This window comes from Rhinatrema bivittatum, chromosome 3, assembly GCF_901001135.1.
Source record: "Rhinatrema bivittatum chromosome 3, aRhiBiv1.1, whole genome shotgun sequence".
NCBI classification, from domain to species: Eukaryota; Metazoa; Chordata; class Amphibia; order Gymnophiona; family Rhinatrematidae; genus Rhinatrema; species Rhinatrema bivittatum.
Window position 1 is genome coordinate 236,754,794 of NC_042617.1, and position 22,425 is coordinate 236,777,218.

General features: G+C 42.8%; 1 protein-coding gene across 2 annotated transcripts in view; it reads right to left on the reverse strand.

The window, feature by feature from the left end:
• The window catches only part of LOC115087300 (two pore calcium channel protein 1-like), a 225,122-nt gene extending 204,420 nt beyond the window's left edge, over positions 1-20,702 (reverse strand). Inside the window, exon 1 of one of the 2 annotated variants that reach the window (XM_029594324.1) lies at positions 20,300-20,702. In XM_029594324.1, the coding sequence (XP_029450184.1) occupies positions 20,300-20,395 (96 nt within the window). In that variant the 5' untranslated portion in view covers positions 20,396-20,702. The remainder of the gene's footprint in view (positions 1-20,299) is intronic. The other variant, XM_029594326.1, reaches the window with a different exon arrangement.
• Positions 20,703-22,425: the final 1,723 nt, after the last annotated feature.

Genomic DNA, 22,425 nt, shown 5'->3' on the forward strand with positions numbered 1-22,425 from the left:
AGAGACGATTTGTTTCAGCTGACCCCTGAGATGGTTCGGAGTAGTTTCTCGGGGATCGCACACATCTCCAGCAATATGTATATGCGAGAGATGCATTACAAATTTTTATGGCGGGTGTATCTTGCCCCCCACGTACTATTTAAGGCCAAATTACGCACCACAGACCAGTGTGAAAAATGCCTGGCTGAGGTTTGCACCCTCTCATATGTTTTCTCGGGCTGCCCTAGTATCCGTGTCTTCTGGGGTCACATCATGCAATATTTAGCGGATATCATGGGGCTCCTTATTCCGGTATCTCCGCCAGCTCTATTGTTTGGTTGTTTCCCCACCTCCACACTTCAGGGGCCCGGGCGTCGACTACTGCTGCGCAAGGCTTGCCTTGTGGGGAAAAAAAAGCTGATCTTACTCCACTGGTGGTCTTTGGCTGCTCCGACCTACTGGCAATGGAGGATTGCCCTTCATCGCTTCGCAGAGATGGAACATCTGGCCGCCCAGTTGTCTCCGCGGCATCGTTGCAAATTTCTGCAGACTTGGCAACCCTACCTCCAATCTTTGTCACATCGTGCTCGCAGCCTGCTTGTTAATGACTGAGGGGGAGGTTGGAGCTTCGAGGGGGGGGGGGGGGGGTGTTCAAATGTCCCTGGCTTCTGACTCTAAAGTTTCCCATAGTACTTATTCCTGTGATCCCATGGTGATGTTATGATTATTCTGTTCCTCAAGCTGATCCCTATGCAGGGGGAGGGGAGAAATCGGAGGCAAAGGAAAAGAGCACGATGGTACTGTTGTTATTCCAGTGCCATTGGGCAGCAATGGAGCTCATGCCGCCCTGGCATTGTGTATATGTTTTTATATATTGCTCAATAAAAATTGTTTACACTTAAATGATAAATCAGATTATAAGATTACTCCAAGACTTCTTGCATGCTTAACAATAGGCAGCTGATGCCCTAAAACATTAAAAGTCGTTACAACTGGAGTGTTTACCTTTCTAGATTAAAAAAAAAAAAGATCCTCTTTTATCTAGATTTAAAACCAGCTTGTGTGTTAGCCAACTTTTTATCAAGGTGAGAAAAATGGAGAGAAATCCTAGGGTAGTCTTGTGGTCAGTTGAGCATGGAAAAAAAGAATTGGATATAGTCTGCATATAAAAAAAAAAGTGGACCCCAACCATTTTAATAATTTACAAAGTGGCTTCAAATAAATATTAAATAAAATGGCTGACAGTGCAGAGCCTTGAAGTACTCCTGTATTTAAAGGAAACCATTCAGAAAGAAGTGCCATTTCTCACTTGTTGTGATCTATCGGATAAATATGACTAAAAACCATTTTAACACTACCCCACCGATTCCAATTTATTTATTTATTATGAAAAATACTTCATAAAACCCATCAAATGCAACATATCAAAAAACGAAATAAAGACCACTCTAGAGAATCTCTAATATTCAGAAAAATGTTAGCACTTGGTGTACATTATTCATGTAATAAATCTTGACAGTTTTCATGCTAACCTTCTCATTATTTATCAAGTATGAAATATAGAAAAAAATGAGTCATAAAAGCATAAGCAAAGATACCCCAATTTGTAAGCCTAAATACTACAGTTTATATTAAAAAAAAATAAATCTCTATTTGTTACCTGGTTATTGCTGTAGGAGGGGGGACGGGCGGTGGCACTTTTTCGCTAAAAACCGCAGCCCCAAATATATTATAGACAGTGCTATAGGCATTGCTTATGATATTGTTTGAAAGCAATATTAATTATTTTGAATTAAAAAAAATAATAAATTTTGTATAGCCAGAGGGGCTAATCTTCATGCAAAATTATGCAAATTTTCCACAGCATCTTGAAAATTCTGCTGCAGGAAACCAGAGGCTTTGGCTATGATGGCATAGAATGGGTGTGAATGAATCACTTCTGGCAACACCATCTTTCACTGCAATGAAAGAACTTTAGTCAAGATCTTATCTTTGCACGGCAATGAAACTATGGTAAATCCTACATATCATGCAAGTCACCTCTCTGGTAAGGAAGGCTAGCACATTGCAATGGCAATACAAGTGCAATTCCCAAGCAACAAGGCTTTGATCAAAACCTATATAAGACTGAGGCACAACAGATCTTAGCTGAGGGGAAAAACCTCCATAATCAATGGATTGATTGCTAAAGATTTAGACAATAGATGGGAAATTTTCAATAAGGAACCTTAACTGGCAATGTATGGATGTATTTTTCAGCTTGCACAAACCCAGATAATTATTAAATATAAAGTTCCTGCATACATGGTCTTTGAATATTGGCTTGTTATGCAGCTAGAAGTATGTGTACACATTTACAGGTGTTAAAAGATAGCATAAAGTACATGCATAGTTTTCCAAGTTACCATCAAAATGCCTCTTTACGTAGACAAAAGTATGTGCGTTACAAAAATACATGCACACCTTCTAGCAGCTAAAGATCCACTAGGTGGGTTAATTATTGTACTCATGCAAAAGGCACCTAAGCTTTGAAAACTTGCCTATAGATATTGGCCTTCAGAGATGACTTCTATAATCATCTTTTCACAATGACTGACTGTAGGACACCCAACCCACTAAAATGCTCATGGCCAGATCATTAGGCTCAAGGGAGGAAAGAACCAGTAAGCTAATTCTAGATATATGAGGGAGGAACCTTCTTGATGCTCTCTTTAGCTGTAAAGGACATAGGCGCTATAGTCCATCAATCACAAAACCTGGATCTCTTGTAAGAGAATAAAATAGAAAGCAGGGACAGAGGAAAAGGGGGTAAAATGAAAGGTGGGGAAGTGACGTGAATAAGTGAGGCAGGGAGAGGAAATAAGAGATAAAGGGATTCCTCTCTTTTTTCTAACTCTAAGGAGTTAGAAAAAAGAGAGGAATAAAAGGCAAGATTGAGTAAAGAAGGGAAATGAAGATGGACCCAAGGAAAGGGGTGGGGAGAAAAGAACTGAGTGTGAGAAAAATGATGTGCGGATTGAGAGACACACAAAGATGTCAAGGGACGGATCCTCCAGCCTTACCATAATGTAGATGGGTACTAGGCCACTCTACTTACTCACAAAATATTACTTGTGGGCCTGAACCCCCACCTCAAAATCCAATTGTCACCCTAACATTCCTAAACAATACAGTCAAGAGCTGTAAGGATGCAGTTAAAACCAACTTCAGTTACCATAGCTTCCCTGACATCCAGGATCCTGAGGTAGACCAGCATCTGGTAAAGAATCTCCCTTTCCCTCCTCTATTGCAGAGCCAGCAGGGGAGGGGGAAAAGGGTCAAGTGTGTGAAGTGACAGGGTGGGGTACTGAAGTCCATCAGAACTCTCACTGGGACAGATGCCTTCACTCCTTATCTTCTGCCACCAGGGCCTCTTTCTTCAAAGACCAGTGTGAAGCTTTAACACAAAGAGCTCACAGAGCCATAGACGTGGCAGCAGTTCAGTACAAAACCAGTGGCTTTTGTGGCTGCACAAAAAGGTGATGGTAAGTTGGTAAGCACATTTGAGAAATGTTCTAGCAGAAGGGATCATAGTACAAGGCTGAAAGTGGATAGACTCAAGACAGTAACTAATCCAGGCGTACACACATCTTCCGGAATAACTCCAGGATTAATACAGAAGTCAGTAATCTGAATCTGCTTCAAGCGTGAATGCAGCTGTGAGTGAATCTGAGGCAAGCTAACTTTCACTACTGTTACAGGCACATGTGAGATCAGAAACCGAACATCTGCAAACTCCTTGTGTGATCTGCTGTCTGTCACCTGCTGCATCCAGCCAGGGAGCATCTAAGCTTCTCTTTCTAGGGAGTTTACTTGGAGGTGAGGTACATCACACAGAAAAGTAGAAGAAACACCTTTGAGAGAGAAATCCAGCTGATAGGAGGAGGGACAATAAAGCAGACAAAGTCCGATAGAGAATAGGTGCTCCCTTCTGCAGACACAGATCGGGATATCAAACAAAAGATGTGTAAAAACCTAAAGGAAAAAAGGACAAAGTTACAGAAACATGTTTGAAAATTTAAAAAGGAAAATGGCAAGAAGGATTGTCAACTTTGTTAAAACAACTGCCTTGGCAAAAAATAAATTCAAATAAATCATAGGCAGATATATCTAGTAGGATCCATCTCCCCCATTCTGCTACTAATTCTTCATTTCATTCTTGTGAGGCAATATTGAGGTTTACATATTTTGAAAGCTGCTCCTGCTTAGCCACACCCTTCGTTATTAATCTCAGTAAATCAGAGTTTACTGTGCTGATCCTTATGTAGGCATCACACATGGATGCATGAAAAGCATCCATGTTGTGTAAACACATAAAAAAAAGTTGCAAAGCACGGCTCTATTTCGTGGTACACTTTCAAGTTTGCACACCAAACCAACATTTGCATGATTCTCGCCCCCTTTCTCTGGCAGGAGAGCAGAACCTTTTGTGCGCCCAATCTGCCAGCTTCAATCTGACATTTGAACAGACACATTTTGCAAGATTACACAGCCCCTCACATTGGTTAAGTCAGATTGAAACCATGAGAGGAAGCACTCATGGGAAAGCAGCACTGTCCTCCTCCTGCCAGGAGGGAGGGAGGGAGGGAGGGAAGATAAAGTTAGCAGATTTCTGGTGGGTGAATCTGGGATATTTGTTCCTTTTAGTGCTAGCAGTGAGTGCATTTTGGTGGGAGGGGGAAGTCCAGTGGACTGTCCCCATAGAAAATTATAGTAATCCAATCTCAAAATATTCCTAAATGCACATTCTTTAAGTTTTGTTACCACAAAATACTTCTGAGCCCAATCCCAAAACCTCTGTGTTTGCAGGTATGTCCTGCATTCGAGAGAATTATACATCAGAAAAAGTCAAAATAGCCAACAAAATCCTACTATTCCCAACATATTCCCAATTCCCTATATGGAAGACATGTCTAGGTCAGAGACTTTGAGCTTGGTCCCAGAATATTTTACAATGATCATCTATTAATATTATCTATTGGGCAATAAAAGTTCCCAACCTTTGCTTTCTCTGGCTTGTTTTTCTGACTCAGCATGCACCTTTTTCTCACATCTTTTGGTCTTCTCTGTTCATTTTTTTTGTTTGTTTTCCTTCTCTCTCTCTGGTGTCCTCTTTCCTTCTTGGTGTCTTTCCTTCAGCGTAAATATTTTAATACTTTTTTCTTCCTTCAATCTTTTTGCTCTCTTTTTCATCCATATTTCTTTTCCTGTTCTTACTCTTTCTATCCTCCTTTTCCCATTTGTTCTCCTCTCTCTTCTATTCCTCATCTCCCCTTTACCTCCTTTATCTCCCAGGATTCCCCCCTCCTACAACCCAAGGTCCTCTCTCTCTCCTCCCCCACCCCAGGTCCTTTTCCCCTCTCCATCCACCAAAAAGCTGATCCTTTCCCCATAAAACCAAAATCTTCCAAAAATGCTACCACCTGCTATAGACCTAGGAAATTGCCAAATTAATCCATCAACGCAAGCGAGAGACCTAAGAGTACAACTGGATGAAAACATATCAATGAAATGGCATATCAGTAAATCGATGAAGTCCGGCTATAGCAAGCTATGGATAATAAGTCATCTGAAACCTTTACTAACTCCTCAGAACTGTTCTACAAACACTAATATTTTCAAACCTTGACTATTGCAACTCCCTGCTCCTTGGTCTTCCTGCTTGTAACATAAAACCACTATAACGTCTGCAAAATGCAGCCACAAGACTTATCTAGCGCCAGGAAATTTGATTACATTACTCCTTCGTTGAAAGCACTACACTGGCTACCAATTCAATATAGAATCCAATATAAAACATTAACAATCATATTCAGTATCATTAACCTAAATAATGATTTTCTTGGAATACCACTTAAACACCACAAACCCCATCAAACTTTGAGATCACAAAATAAAGTTCTCCTCTCAATCCCTACATTTCAAACCTCCCACCTGTCGCAAACAAGAGAAAGGGCAATATCTATAGCAGATCCTGAACTTTGGAACATCATGCCAGAAGAACTAAGAACCACGACTGACAAGAAGAAATTCAAAGAAGACCTGAAAACATGGCTGTTCCAAAATGCATACAACTCAACACAAACTGATTGAATGATTATTTTTTCACCCTAACGCTTCCCATTTTCACCCTTATACCCCTTCTCTCCCCCTAATACCCTCCCAAGCTACCACCCGAATACTCTACCCATTGCCCGGTAACTAATAATGGTGTAGGTTATTGATATACTCAGTGTTCCCTAATACTTATGAATGTTATAAACCGTGGTGAACTAGTTAAGAAGGAGAACGAGGGTATACAACACCTCTAAATACATACATAAATAAATCCAGTGTTCTCTTTCTCCCTCTTCCTGAATCCCCGGTCTTCAACTCCTCTTTTCCCCCCCATCTCTATCCTTAGATCTCTCCCCCTATTCCTGAGTCATTTCTGTACGTCCCAAATATTCTGTCCTCTCTCTCTCTCTCCTGGGTCCTTTTTCCATCACCTGCCCCTTATCCAGGGTCTTTTTTCCTTTCTTCCTTACTCTATCCCAGGCCCCTCTCCCTCAGTCCCTGGTCCTCTCTATTTCTTCTTCTCCCTCTTACCTAGTCCTCTCTTTCTATCCCTCCCTCCATCACTGCCCTTTAGCCTAGATTTGGTCTCTTTTTCCCACATTTTCCCAGGGCCGGTGCAAGGGTATTAGGCATCCTAGACAAACCTTCTGCCCACCCTCCCTCCCACCCGATCCAGGCCCTGGCTCAGGCCCCGACCTCATTCACTCAAACAGGCCCCCTTCTCTCACACACACATGCACCCTTCCCATTGCTCTCTTGTATACACACAATTCCTCTCACTCAATCTCTCACACACACACACACACACACACACACACACAGGCGCCGCACATGTCCCCCCAAGACTCTGCTTCTCTTGGTTATGAGTGGGATGGGCTCCGCTTGCAGCTCCACATGGCTGGCGCCCTAGGTGACCACGTAGTTCACCTATTGGAATGCAGTGGCCCTGCATCTACCCCATGGCCCCTGGTATGTTTTATCATATGCTTCCGCCTCCACTAATATGGCTGGACTTTTCCTCTCAATCCTCTTCCCACCCTAGTGAGCAGAGGCAGTGGTGCCTAATACTATGATAATGTCCCTTGGCTTCTTCTCCCAAGTATTCACAGCCATCTCATCCAACATTACCCACCAAGCGTTCACCCTCATCTCCCTTCAATGCCTTAGAACACTTACCTCCCTTACCTCTCCATAAATCATTCCTGCCTGACGAACTCTGGATGATTTTCTCCTCTTTCTGCTGTCAGCTGAAAAGGTCCTGCAGCAAAGATATCTAGGGCCTGGGACAGTGTTCACTTCAAGTAAAAATACCACCCCAGAGAAAACCCTATACTCCAGGCAACAGATGTGGGAGGGACAGGAGAAGAGTGCACAAGATCTCTGCCATTCACTGCTGCTGTGTTTATCCTGTCTCCATATAAGCCTTGCTGTTTATTCACTGTTGAACATAAGAATTGCAATACTGGGTCAGACCAAGGGTCCATCAAGCCCAGTATCCTGTTTCCAACAGTGGCCAATCCAAGTCACAAGTACCCCAACATTAAATAAATCTCAAGCTACTATTGTTTTATATAATTAATAGCAGTTTATGGATTTTTCCTCTAGGAACTTATCCACATGTTTTTAAACCCAGCTACACTAACTGCTGGAAACACATCCTCTGGAAATGAATTCCAGAGCTTAAATATGCACTAAGTGAAAAATATTTTCTTTGATTTGTTTTAAATGAGCTACTTGCTAACTTCATGGAGTGCCTCCTAGTCCTGTTATCAAAGAGTAAATAAGCGAATTACATAAACTTGATCAAGTACTTTCATGATTTTGTAGACCTCTATCATATCCCCCCCTCAGTCATCTCTTCTCCAAACTGAACAGCTCTAACTTCCTTAGCCTTACCTCATAGGGCAGTCGTTCCATGCCACTTATTTTGGTCGCACTTCTCTGCACTTTCTCCAGTACAACTATATCTTTTTTGAGATGCGGTGACCAGAACTGCACACAGTATTCAAGGTGTGGTCTTCACCATGGAGCGATACAGAGGCATTATCACATCCATCATTTTATTTGCCATTCCTTTTTTAATGATTCCTAACATTCTGTTTGCTTTTTTGATCCCCACAGCACACTGAGCCAATTTCAAAGTATTATCTACTATGATGCCTAGATTTTATTCCTGGGTGGTAGCTCCTAATATGGAACCTAACATTGTTTAACTACAGCAAGGAGTATTTTTCCCTATATGCAACACCTTGCACTTGTCCACATTAAATTTTATCCGCCATTTGGAAGCCCAACCTTCCAGTCTCGCAAAGTCCTCCTGCAATTTATCACAATCCGCATGAGATTTAGCTATGCTGCATAATTTTTTATCATCCACAAATTTATCTATTTATTTAAGGTTTTTTATATACCGACATTTGTAGGCACATCATGTTGGTTTACAAGGAACTGTATTAACAAAGAAAGAGAAATACATGAAACTGGTGCAGTATTAAATACAAAGTTAAGGAATTTCAAGGTAAAAGACTAATATAGGATATTAACAATATAAGAGGAGACAGAACTGTGAGGTTACAAAAACAAAAGAAGCATCAAGATCGTGCGGAGGTGCTCACGGGGGGGGGGGGGGGAGGGAGGATTGGATGGAGAGACAAGGAAAGAGGGGGGCTAAATGAGAATGTAAGCTAAGATAATGGGGAAGACCTATTAAAGGGTAGATAAATAAGGTGGAGCAGGCGGCGAGGAGTAGGAGAGAAAAAGGGGGGGGGGGGGGGGTAACTGGAAATATTAGGGATTAGGCAAATGCTTGTTTAAAAAGAGCCAGGTTTTGAGTTTTTTCTTGAATTTCTGAGTGCACTGTTCTTGCCGAAGATCGGGTGGCATGGAATTCCAGGTTGATGGACCTGCAATGGATAGTGCACGTTCTTTTGTGGTGTTAAGGTGGGGAAGGTAGGCATAGAGTACCTTTATAGGAGGATCTGTTGGTGGTGTGGAATTGTATGGAGTCATTTAGCCAGCGCATGCTCTGGTTGTGTAGTGTTTTATGTATGATAGTGAGAGTCTTGAAGATGATACGGTAGGAGATAGGGAGCCAGTGGAGATCTGAGGATGGGGGTGATATGATCTTTTATGCGGGTATTTGTAAGTATTCTAGCAGCAGAGTGTTGTAGCATTTGTAGGGGTTTAATAGAGGCTTTGGGGAAGCATAGGAGTAGGGAGTTGCAGTAATTATTTTGGAAAATATAGTGGCTTGTAGTACAGTGCGGAAATCGTTGCGGTGGAGTAGTGGTCTAAGTTTCTTTAGAGTGTTTAGTTTAAAATAGCATTCTAGCTATTTTATCTAGCTATTCTAGCATTGATCACCTTACTCCTCATACCCCTTTCCAGATCATTTTTAAATATATTAAAAAGCACCGGCCAAGTACAGATCCCTGAGGTACTCCACTGTTTACCTTTTTCCATGACGAAAACAGACCATTTAATTCCACCCCTTGTTTCCTGTCTTTTAACCAGCTTGCAATCCACAAAAGGACATCGCCTCCTATCCCATGACTTTATAGTTTTCTTAGAAGCCTCTCATGTGGACTTTGTCGAACGCCTTCTGAAAATCCAAATATACCACATCTACTGGTTCACCTTTGTCCACATGTTTATTCACCCCTTCAAAAAATGCAAGAGATTTGTGAGGCAAGACTTCCCTTGGGTAAATCCATGTCTATCTAAATGTTTGTGATTTTATTCTTTATAAAAGTTTCCACAATTTTTCCTGGTACTGAAGTCAGCCTCACCGGTCTAAAGTTTCCCAGATATTTGTATTTATTTATTTTTATATACCGACATTTGATCTCAATTGAGATATCACACCGGTTTACATTCAGGTACTGTAGGTATTTCTCTATCCCCAGATGGCTTACAATCTAAGTTTTTGTACCTGAGGCAATGGAGGGTAAAGTGACTTGCCCAAGGTCACAAGGAGCAACAGCAGGACTCAAACCCTGGTCTCCTGGGTCATAGTCCACTGCTCTAACCACTAGGCTATTCCTCCTCCCAATTACCCCTGGAGCCCTTTTAAAATATTGGGGTTATATTGGCCATCTTCCAATCTTCAGGTACACAGATGATTTTAATGATAGGTTACAAATTGACTGAAATAGGTCTGAAATTTGTTTAATTCTTTCAGAACCCTGGGGAGTATGCCACCGGTCCAGGTGATTTACTACTTTTCAGTTTGTCAATCTGGCCTACCACATCTTCCAGGTTCACTGTGATTTGGTTCAGTTCATCTGAATCATAACCCTTGAAAACCATTTCCAGAATGGGTATCTTCCCAACATCCTCTTCAGTAAAACACTGAAGCAAAGAAATTGTTTAATCCTTCCTTGATGGCCTTATAGAAACATAGAAACATAGAAATGACGGCAGAAGACGACCAAATGGCCCATCCAGTCTGCCCAGCAAGCTTCCCTCATTTTTTCTCTCATACTTATCTGTTTCTCTTAGCTCTTGGTTCTATTTCCCTTCCACCCCCACCATTAATGTAGAGAGCGGTGGTGGATCTGCATCCAAGTGAAATATCTAGCTTGATTAGTTAGAGGTAGTAGGGGTAGTAACCGCCGCAATAAGCAAGCTACACCCATGCTTATTTGTTTTTACCCAGATTATGTTATACAGCCCTTATTGGTTGTTTATCTTCTCCCCTGCCGTTGAAGCAGAGAGCTATGCTGGATATGCATCGAAAGTGAAGTATCAGGCACATTTGGTTTGGGGTAGTAACCGCCGTAACAAGCCAGCTACTCCCCGCTTTGTGAGTGTGAATCCTTTTTTCTTCTCCCTTGCCGTTGAAGTTATGCTGGATATGCGTGAAGTATCAGTTTTTCTTTTCCCCTGCCGTTGAAGCAGAGAGCTATTCTGGAAATTCGTGATGTATCAGTCTTTCTCCCATGCCGTTGAAGCAGAGAGCCATGCTGGATATGCGTCGAGAGTGAAGTATCAGGTACATTTGGTTTGGGGTAGTAACCGCCGTAACAAGCCAGCTACTCCCCGCTTTGTGAGTGCGAACCCTTTTTTCTTCTCCCCTGCCGTTTAAGCAGAGAGCTCTGCTGGATGTGTGAAGTAACAGTTTTTCTTCTCCCCTGCTGTTGAAGCAGAGAACTATGCTGGATATGCATTGAAAGTGAAGTATAAGAATGGAGTGATCAAGCTAGTTGAAAGGCATCAGGAATAGAGGAAGGTGGAGGTAGTAATTTGGTTATTTGGTTTGGGGTAGTAACCGCCGTAACAAGCCAGCTACTCCCGTCTTTGTGAGTGCAAATCCTTTTTTCCACATTTCCTCTTGCTGTTGAAGCTTAGAGTGATGTTGGAGTCACAGTAACCTTGTGTATGTTTATCGAATAAGGGTATTGTCTCCAGGCAGTAGCCATCATTCTGGCGAGTCACCTACTCTTCATTGGCGGCCTCTTGACTTTATGGATCCACAGTGTCTATCCCACGCCCCTTTGAAGTCCTTCACAGTTCTGGTCTTCACCACTTCCTCCGGAAGGGCATTCCAGGCATCCACCACCCTCTCCGTGAAGAAATACTTCCTGACATTGGTTCTGAATCTTCCTCCCTGGAGCTTCAAATCGTGACCCCTGGTTCTGCTGATTTTTTTCTTATGGTAAAGGTTTGTCGTTGCCTTTGGATCATTAAAACCTTTCAAGTATCTGAAAGTCTGTATCATATCACCTCTGCTCCTCCTTTCCTCCAGGGTGTACATATTTAGATTCTTCAATCTCTCCTCGTACGTCATGCGATAAAGATCCTCCACCTTCCTGGTCGCCCTTCTCTGTACCGCTTCCATCTTGTCTTTGTCTTTTTGTAGATACGGTCTCCAGAACTGAACACAGTACTCCAGGTGAGGCCTCACCAAGGACCTGTACAAGGGAATAATCACTTCCCTTTTCTTACTCGATATTCCTCTCTCTATGCAGCCCAGCATTCTTCTGGCTTTTGCTATCGCCTTGTCGCATTGATTCGCAGACTTCATATCATTAGACACTATCACCCCAAGGTCCCTCTCCTGCTCCGTGCACGTCAGCCTTTCCCCCCCCCCCCCCCCATCGAATACAGTTCATTCGGATTTCCGCTCCCCATATGCATGACTTTGCACTTCTTGGCATTGAATCTCAGCTGCCATATCTTCGACCACTCTTCCAGTTTCCTTAGATCCCGTCTCATTCTCTCCACTCCTTCCGGCGTGTCCACTCTGTTGCAGATCTTAGTGTCATCCGCAAAAAGACAAACCTTACCTTCTATCCCGTCCGCAATGTCGCTCACAAAGATATTGAACAGGACCGGTCCCAACACCGATCCTTGCGGTACACCACTTAAAACTGCTCTCTCTTCAGAGAAGGTTCCGTTTACCATCACACATTGTCTTCTGTCCATCAACCAATTTGCAATCCAGGTCACCACCTTGGCACTCACTCCCAAGCTTCTCATTTTATTCACCAGTCTCCTGTGCGGAACCGTATCAAAAGCTTTGCTGAAATCCAAGTATATGACATCGAGCGCTCTTCCTTGATCCAATTCCTTGGTTACCCAGTCAAAAAAGTCAATCAGATTTGTCTGACAGGATCTTCCCCTGGTGAATCCATGTTGCCTCTGGTCCATCGATTCTCCGGACTGTAGATAGTTCACTATTCTCTCTTTCAGCAGAGACTCCATTACTTTTCCCACCACCGAAGTGAGGCTAACCGGCCTGTAGTTGCCAGCCTCCTCCCTGTTCCCACTCTTGTGAAGCGGGACCACCACCGCTCTTCTCCAATCTCTCGGCACCACTCCCGTTTCTAGGGATCTATTGAACAGGTCACACAGCGGACCCACCAGAACATCTCTGAGCTCCCTCAATATCCTTGGATGAATCCCATCAGGCCCCATGGCTTTGTCCACTTTCAGGTTCTTTAGCTCTTCCCACACATTTTCTACTGTAAAAGGATTTTCATCTATTCCACTTCCCTCCAGTTTCTTGTTGTGTAGAGATGGTCCTTCTCCAGGGTCTTCTTTAGTGAACACAGAGCTGAAGTATTCGTTTAATATTTCTGCCATTTCTTCGTCTGTCTCCACACATTGATCATTACCACCTTTCAATTTCACTATACCACTTTGGACCTTTCTCTTTTCGCTGATGTATCTGAAAAATGTTTTGTCACCATTTTTTATCTCCGTGGCAATCCTCTCTTCTGCTTGATTTTTTGCCAACTTCATTGTTTTCTTCGTCTCCCTCAGTTGATACAAATATTCTTCTTTGTGCTCCTCCCTTTGGGATCCTTTATATTTCTTGAATGCTGTTCTTTTAGCTTTAATTTTGTCAGCCACCTCCTTTGAGAACCAGATAGGTTTCAATTTTCTTTTGCTTTTCTTTATGTTTCTAACATATAGAGCAGTTGCCTTGGTGATTGCTCCTTTTAGATTGGTCCACATCTCTCTCGTTCTCCCATCCTTCTCTAAGATAAGATAAGATAGAGATGTTTAAAATCATGAGAGGTCTAGAATGGGTAAATGTGAATCGGTTATTTACTCTCTCGGATAATAGAAGGACTAGGGGGCACTCCATGAAGTTAGCATGTAGCACATTTAAAACTAATTGGAGAAAGTTCTTTTTCACTCAACGTACAATTAAACTCTGGAATTTGTTGCCAAGGGATGTGGCTAGTGCAGTTAGTGTAGCTGGTTTAAAAAAAGTTTGAGTAAGTTCTTGGAGGAGAAGTCCATTACCTGCTATTAATCAAGTTGACTTAGAAAATAGCCACTGCAATTACTAGCATCAGTAGCATGGGATAGCCTTAGTTTTTGGGTACTTGCCAGGTTCTTATAGCCTGGATTGGCCACTGTTGGAAACAGGATGGACCTTTGGTCTGACCCAGTATGGCATGTTCTTAGGCCATTGCACAATGCCATGCTTCCACAGCAACTTGTCTGTTTCTGTTACTAATGCTGTCTGCATGCTTTACTTTGCATAGTTTCTATGGTTACTATTATACATTCAACTGATGGTCAGCCTGCATGTTCCCAGCTTCTGCTGAATTCAGTGCAGATGGATATAAAGGGTTAACTGTGACTGAAGTAGAGGTGCTTGGGAGTTTTCTTACCTTGTGGCTCTCTTTTATCTCTGGTCAGTACTATATAGAAATATAGAAACAAAGAAACTTGGAAATGACGGCAGAAGAAAATCAATAGGCCCATCCAGTCTGCCCAGCAAGCTTTCACACTTATTTTCTCATACTTATCTGTTACTCCGACCGCTGAGTTCAGGGCCCTTTTTCTGATTCTAATTTCCTTCTACCCCTGCCATTGATGCAGAGAGCAGTGTTGGAGCTGTATCAAAGTGAAGTATAAGGCTTAATGTTTGAGAGTAGTAACTGTCATATCGAGCAAGTTACCCCAATGTTTGTATACTCATACTGCTCAGATCAATGCCTTGTTAGATGTTGGCTGGATGTAAATCCTATTTCTTCATTCCCCCTGCTGTTGAAGCAGTGAGCAGCAGTTAACCTGGCTAACCCTGCATAATTATTTTCATTTTACCTGTACTTATTTCAGTAGCCCAGACTAACCTGAAAGCTCTTGTCTTCAGTTTATGCACAGTAAGACTCTGTTAATTGTTTTACATGTAAATAAAGCTTGGAGTTGAAGAAGCGGCTTCCTCTATCTCAGTGGCGTAGCCAGAAATGAATTTTTGGCTGGGCTGAGCTTACTTAACGTTGGCGGTGAGCAGGAGGATTCATGGCTATAAGGAGAGGGGGTGTGCCTGAATAAGCAGGCAACTGTCAGCAGCTGCAGAGCCACCACTGCCTGTGGAGTTAAACCACAGCATATTCAGTCTGGGTAAGGCAATGCAAATAAAAACTTAGCTGTGCTCGACTGGAGAGTTAAAATCTGGATATTGTCCGGACATTTTAGCCCTCCGTCTAGCTTCTGGAAAGTACCTTAAAATCCGTACTGTCCGCAGAAAATCCAGTCAGCAACTCTGGCTCAAACCCCTTCCTCACGCTCAAGCCCTCCCCCTCACAGTCCAGCTATATCCCCTCACACTCATTTCCCCTCACCTCCCAGCTAATATCTTGCCCCTTCACACTCATTCCCCTCTCCCCCTCCAAGCCCATCTCCAACATCCTCCTCACACTCAAGACCCCTCCCCTCCCCCTTTCCCCCCTCTTCCATCCGGCTTCTTTCACTACTGCCAGCACTGCCAGATGAGTGCTTTACCTCCCTTAGCATTCAGCCCTGCTGAATAATAAAGGTTTCCTCTCCGTAGTGTGGGGTGTGCAAGGAAGGCAGCCAGAGTGCCGCGACTCACCTGCCTCGGTCACCTGACCCTTTACTTTACTAGAGACATTTACAAGGGCACTCTTAATGTTCCCCCCACTAAAGCCACACGCCTCGCTACGACCAAAGACAGAGCCTTTTCGATAGCAGGCCCATCGATCTGGAACAGTATCCCATCAAACCTCAGACTGGAGCCATGCCTTTTAACTTTCAGAAAAAGACTTAAAACCTGGCTCTTTCAACAAACCTTCCCTGAACCACCAGACAATCACTAGTTGGCCTTCATTCCTACCCGGTCTGGCACTCCGTTTCTCAAAGAAAAAATAAATGGACTCTGAGACATTCAGGTTAAAGCACCATCTTTAAGTTTTTAACTTGTACACTCTATGGTAAAATTTATTTTACCGGCCTATCTCCTTTCCAGCTTGTTGCAAGCTTCCAAGTTCTCTCCCCCTGTTGATTGTAACTTTGACTTATTCCTACTTATTGTTATCTTTCGTTTACGTGAATCTGTTACTCTAGTTTTTCCCTTTGTTAAATTGTAAACCGATCCGATATGGTAATTTACTATGAAGGTCGGTATAAAAAACTGTTAAATAAATAAAAATAAAATACTTACTCCTAACAGGTTCGTGCAGTCTACTGGGCTGCCTATGTGCTCCTCTCTGACCTCTGCAACGCAAACGTGCATCCTGTGCGGTGCGTGCAGACTCCTCTTGGGCGGTGCAGCCCTGGCCACTCAAACTTGCTCCATTTGTGAGAGTTTAGCGGCTTTGTGCACCATGATCCTACCGCTTGCTGAAGTGCCGATTGCCTGACTCTTGACATGGTTTCTGCACAGCACAACTTGGGTAACTTGTTTTTGAATAGGATAGCGCGCCCTTATTGATTTTTTTTCTCCATTGGGTGCCGCCCTCTGCATTGCCGATGCTGCCTGCAGTGTCCTGGAAACATTTGATGGGCCTGAATGAAAAGTGGGTGGGCCACTGCCCACCCAGGCCCACCCGTAGCTAAGCCACTACAGTGAGGGTTACCTGCTCCTGACCCTCCTCCTTTTCTGTCTTCCACACAGACCAATGCGAGTAGTAAATCACCCAGACCGGATGGTATACACCCCAGAGTTCTGAAGGAACTAAAAAATGAAATTTCAGACCTATTAGTTAAAATTTGTAACTTATCATTAAAATCATTCATTGTACCTGAAGACTGGAGGATAGCAAATGTAACCCCAATATTTAAAAAGGGTTCCAGGGGCGATCCGGGAAACTACAGACCGGTTAGCCTGACTTCAGTGCCAGGAAAAATAGTGGAAAATGTTCTAAACATCAAAATCACAGAACATATAGAAAGACATGGTTTAATGGAACAAAGTCAGCATGGCTTTACCCAGGGCAAGTCTTGCCTCACAAATCTGCTTCACTTTTTTGAAGGAGTTAATAAACATGTGGATAAAGGTGAACCGGTAGATATAGTATACTTGGGATTTTCAGAAGGCGTTTGACAAAGTTCCTCATGAGAGGCTTCTAGGAAAAGTAAAAAGTCATGGGATAGGTGGCGATGTCATTTCGTGGTTTGCAAACTGGCTAAAAGACAGGAAACAGAGAGTAGGATTAAATGGACAATTTTCTCAGTGGAAGGGAGTGGACAGTGGAGTGTCTCAGGGATCTGTATTGGGACCCTTACTTTTCAATATATTTATAAATGATCTGGAAAGAAATACGACGAGTGAGATAATCAGATTTGCAGATGATACAAAATTGTTCAGAGTAGTTAAATCACAAGCAGATTGTGATAAATTGCAGGAAGACCTTGTGAGACTGGAAAATTGGACATCCAAATGGCAGATGAAATTTAATGTGGATAAGTGCAAGGTAATGCATATAGGGAAAAATAGCCCATGCTATAATTACACAATGTTGGTTCCATATTAGGTGCTACAACCCAAGAGAGAGATCTAGGTGTCATAGTGGATAACACATTGAAATTGTCGGTTCAGTGTGCTGCGGCAGTCAAAAAAGCAAACACAATGTTGGGAATTATTAGAAAGGGAATGGTGAATAAAACGGAAAATGTCAATGCCTCTGTATCACTCCATGGTGAGACCGCACCTTGAATACTGTGTACAATTCTGGTCGCCGCATCTCAAAAAAGATATAATTGCGATGGAGAAGGTACAGAGAAGGGCTACCAAAATAAGGGGAATGGAACAACTCCCCTATGAGGAAAGACTAAAGGGGTTAGGACTTTTCAGTTTGGAGAAGAGACGACTGAGGGGGGATATGATAGAGGTGTTTAAAATCATGAGAGGTCTAGAACGGGTAGATGTGAATCGGTTATTTACTCTTTCGGATAGTAGAAAGACTAGGGGGCACTCCATGAAGTTAGCATGGGGCACATTTAAAACTAATCGGAGAAAGTTCTTTTTTACTCAACACACAATTAAACTCTGGAATTTGTTGCCAGAGGATGAGGTTAGTGCAGTTAGTATAGCTGTGTTTAAAAAAGGATTGGATAAGTTCTTGGAGGAGAAGTCCATTACCTGCTATTAAGTTCACTTAGAGAATAGCCACTGCCATTAGCAATGGTAACATGGAATAGACTTAGTGTTTGGGTACTTGCCAGGTTCTTATGGCCTGGATTGGCCACTGTTGGAAACAGGATGCTGGGCTTGATGGACCCTTGGTCTGACCCAGTATGGCATTTTCTTTTGTTCTTAATAACCTTTGCGTTAAACCTGTGCACTGAAATCCAGCTCACAGTTTCTTAATGCACAGATTACATTTTTTTAAAACTCCAGATGCAGTGAGCTAATGCATTGGGAGTTAAAAAGTACCAAATGCACATTAACTCAGAGGGGAGAGGGGTGTAGAGCTGCTCATCACAGTCTTGTTGACCTGTGCCCTCTGAGTGTGTAAGGGGGTAACTACCTTGGGAAGCTTGCTGGGCAGACTAGATGGACCATTTTGGTCTTTTTTTCTGCCGTCATTACTATGTTACTATCTTAATAGTGCCGAAAAGTGGAGAATAAAAGTTATGTTTCTTTTATGCATTGAAGAAAATAAGTTTGACAACTGCAACTTTTGGAGAGGGTGTGGGGGCAGAGAACTGGATTAAGTTTTTATTTGTTTTCTAAAGATGCCATTAAAAAAAAAAAAAAAAGCCCCTGAAGCATCTCCTTTTCAAATATTATGCTGCCTCCGGCTGTAGACTGAACTTCCGCAAGATGACAACAACGCTGGAAACTTAACTCCTGGGTCAGAGATGGAGTTAAGTTACAAGCGCTAAGAAAATCCAGGTTAGGCCAGCACACTTCTCTGCATTGGGAGGGAATGCTTATTGCTTAATGCCTTCGTTTACACGGAATTTCCATGCGAGGGTGCTAAGCTAACTGCACATTTCCCAATGCATATTCTCTGCATGCAAAACTCCTTGCTGCATTTAATTGCAGGTAAAATTGTGCTGGCAGCTGAACACACTTTTCTACTTCGGCCTGTGCACTATCTAGTTACTATGGGCCATGTTGGGATTGCTAGCATTGTAGCAAAGGAAAGATGCTTTCTCCCAAGGCACACTTGTTGAGAAGCACCAACCTGAAAGGTGATGTCTGGGAAAAATATATATATATAAATGAAGACTAGAAAGTAGGACATCTAGATAGTCTTCAGTTCAACCCCTCATGTACTTGTCAGAAAACTGCCAGCTCTTCCCCCGCCCCTCTCCCCCCAAATCACTTCTGCTAACTTTAAAAAGTAGGAAAGTCTGATGTCCTCCCACAAAGGCTGGTGGAGCTAGATCCAGCCATTGCAACATTATGGGAGTTGGTCACAAACATTAAAACACAAAGTGCAACACAAAAGACATTCAGTACCATTTGATAAGCCTTGGTTCGTACTGAACTTAGGTTAAAAAAAAGTGAAAACCTTTTATTCTGTAAACACCATGAAAATACATTGCATAAATACAATGTTAAAAACAAAAAAAAGAGAAGATCCAGGGGATAAGACCCAAAATAGCAGGAATCAAGCCTCTCTCTCCCCCCCCCCCTAAAAACAAACAACAACAACAAAAAACAAAACCAATAAGCTCATGTTCTGAAGAATGCACCGAGTACTGCTGCTTTGAATCAGGAAATTAAAAAAGAAAAAAAAAAAAAAAGGTAACAGCACAGCAGTACTGCGCCTACGACAGAAGTGCTGTATCGTAAGTCCTTCTGCTAAAAAAAAAAAAAAACACAGGACAGCTGAAACTGACTGAGCTTCCTCTGGGACACGGCATTATTATTTTCAGGAGAAGAGGAAAAATTTGAAATGTCTTCAATCGGAATCTGTTCCATAGTCCAGATTAATTCATTTATTTTTGAAAGCAGCAAAGTTAGGAGGGGTTATACGTGACTGAACTTTACAAACGCTCCAGTTTACAAACAGAAATCTTTCTTGTACATCTGCAGCTCATCTGTGACCCACCCTTGCAATTTCCTCCAGCCTCTTCCAAGTATGGACAAAACAAGCATTTGTACAGGAAAATGGGATCGTTTGCCCTTCTGTATCAAAAGGTACGCCAACAAGACCTCTCGTGAAAAAAAGCTGGCAGTTTCAGAGCAATTTAACAATAAAAGTAGAGCTTCAAGTGGAAAACCTTTGTATAACCCGTTCCACCCAGACAGTTATTTAACTCTTCAGTAACCACTGCTGCCTTAAAGTAATATTTTCCTGTTTTATTAACTTTTAGTAGAACTTTCATAAAATACTAGAAAGGGAGGACACAGGTCTAGAATCACTTCCCTGGAAAAGTAATTTTAATCAGGGCTGAGCCAGCCGTTCAACCGGCATCTTGCCCATCTCCAACATCTGCACCAGTGCAAAGATAACTAACAATGACATTTTAAAGCCACAAATCATTTTATGTACAAAATTCTTACCGCATCTGGAAACTTTGTATATTCATTTATCCTCGCTTCATTGTTTTCCTTTGATATGGAGTCTTTTTTAGTATTTTTTACTGCAGGATCTGACATTTTCCACTCCAAAAAATATAGTTTGAAACAAGTGAAAACGTGGAGTTGGGGAATTTAATATTCCAGAGATTCTTTTAATTTTATCAATAGTAAAGCTTGTATTGCAAAATTTAAATCAGTTGTAAAGTTTGTTTTGTATCTGCAGGTGTATAATTTGTCTTCTAATCACATATAAACTACTACTTTTTCATTACCCTGGTTCCACATTCAGCACCTTTGCTTCTCTGCAGCGTTTTCGGTTTTAAGATTTGAAGCCATGCTGTTTGCCTTGTCATGTGACCTAACATATACTGGCAAGATCGAAGGGGAAATCCTATCTAATATAGAGGAACTAGGGAAACATTTTAACTAAGGGGGAGGGGATTTGAACCAAGAAAAAACAATCCGCTTCCTGTTTGATTTGGATGAAACTAATCTACAAGAAGATTGGGCCAGTGTTCTGATGTATCTCCCAGTGAGGGGAAGAGTGCTCAAAAGCCATTGGGTTTGAAAAAGGTTACAGCATAAAAACTGCAGACAGGACTTATGCTAGAAGGTGGGTACTGTTCCCCTCCAGGACATCATCAGGAATATGCTACATAGTAGAGCACTCTTACAGCTACAAAGTATATTTTTTACTGGGTGAGAAGCATACAACACAGGGTTGCCACCTTTGGAAAAAAAAATGCAGCTTCTATCCCCACCCCATTGCTCCCTTTCTCCCACAAGCAAACACCACCCTCCCTCCCTAAGGACTTTCTCCCCCTTCACAAACTCTCTCTCCCACCTTCTCTTTCTCATAACTTTCTCCCTGTTTCTCTAGAAGCATATGCTAGTCTGAGGTTTGACTGTAGATGCAGCAACAATACATTGTTTACGCATGCAGGCTGGGGACTGAGCAAGGGCACTCCTCTACTCCGAAGCCCTGCCGTGCTCTTGCCTCCTTCTGGATTCTGTACAAGAGGCAGGGCCTGGGAGTGCTTAAGCCAGTGCTATCTCAGCCCCTGATCTCTGCACATTCACAATATGTTGCTGCTACTGCATCTGGGCCTCAAGCTGGCCTCTGCTTCAAGAATAGGTTCACAAGGAGGGATAGCAGCTCCTGTGGAGATTGGCAGTTGACATTACACCAACACTTGCACTGTCAGTTTAAAGATCCTACAGACCATTAGCAGAAGCTGTGCATACTGTGCAATTGCTCAGGGCAGCACGCTTGAGGGAACAGCAGCAGAGCCGGCTTCTCTGTAGTGCAATCTGGGTGCTCTCCTGGGCACCATGAGCTGAGGAGCACCCTAGGCACCGCCAGCATCACCCATCTCACAGCAGCAGAGGGTCCTGGTGGGATCATGGCAGAATCCATCCCACCATGGCCCGATGAGAGTCCTGGCAGGGCCGCAGTGGACCCCATCCCATCTATATTGTTGGAATTTTATTCTGTTAGGGCACTAATTATTAATTTTTACTGCTTTATATATGAATGAATGTATACTGTTTGTTTTTTAAATTATGTACCGGTATGTGTTATTGTAAACCGCTTAGATGGCCAGACCCTGACCATTTCGCGGTATATACAAACTTTTAAAATAAAAAAATAAATAAAATCCCACCGCAGCCAAAGAGAGCCCGAGCAGAGCCACTGGGGATCCCTAATCACAGTTGTGAACCTTTGAGCTGTGGCAGGCCAACAACTGGTGGACGCGCCCTAGGCTGGGACTGAGCTGGACTTTCACCTGTACCAGCCCCATTCCCCGCAGGTTGAGTCTTGGGCTGGCAGGATTTAAGTGAATGTCCCAAAGGGCGGTCAGGACAGGCAGTGATCAGATAGTTACAGGGATCAAGCTGAGGGTCAGGGCAGGTGGCAAGCAAGATATAGTCAGGGTCCGTAGCAACACCCACTGCAAGGCTGCAGGGAACTTGATGCTGAGACACTAGACTAGAGCACAGCTGGGGCTTAAGAACTCGGCTGCAAAGATGTCATCAGGGGGCACCAATTAGAGGTTTCCCTCTGCAGGTCCTTGAAAAGGTACCCTGCATGCACATGCCTAGAAGGG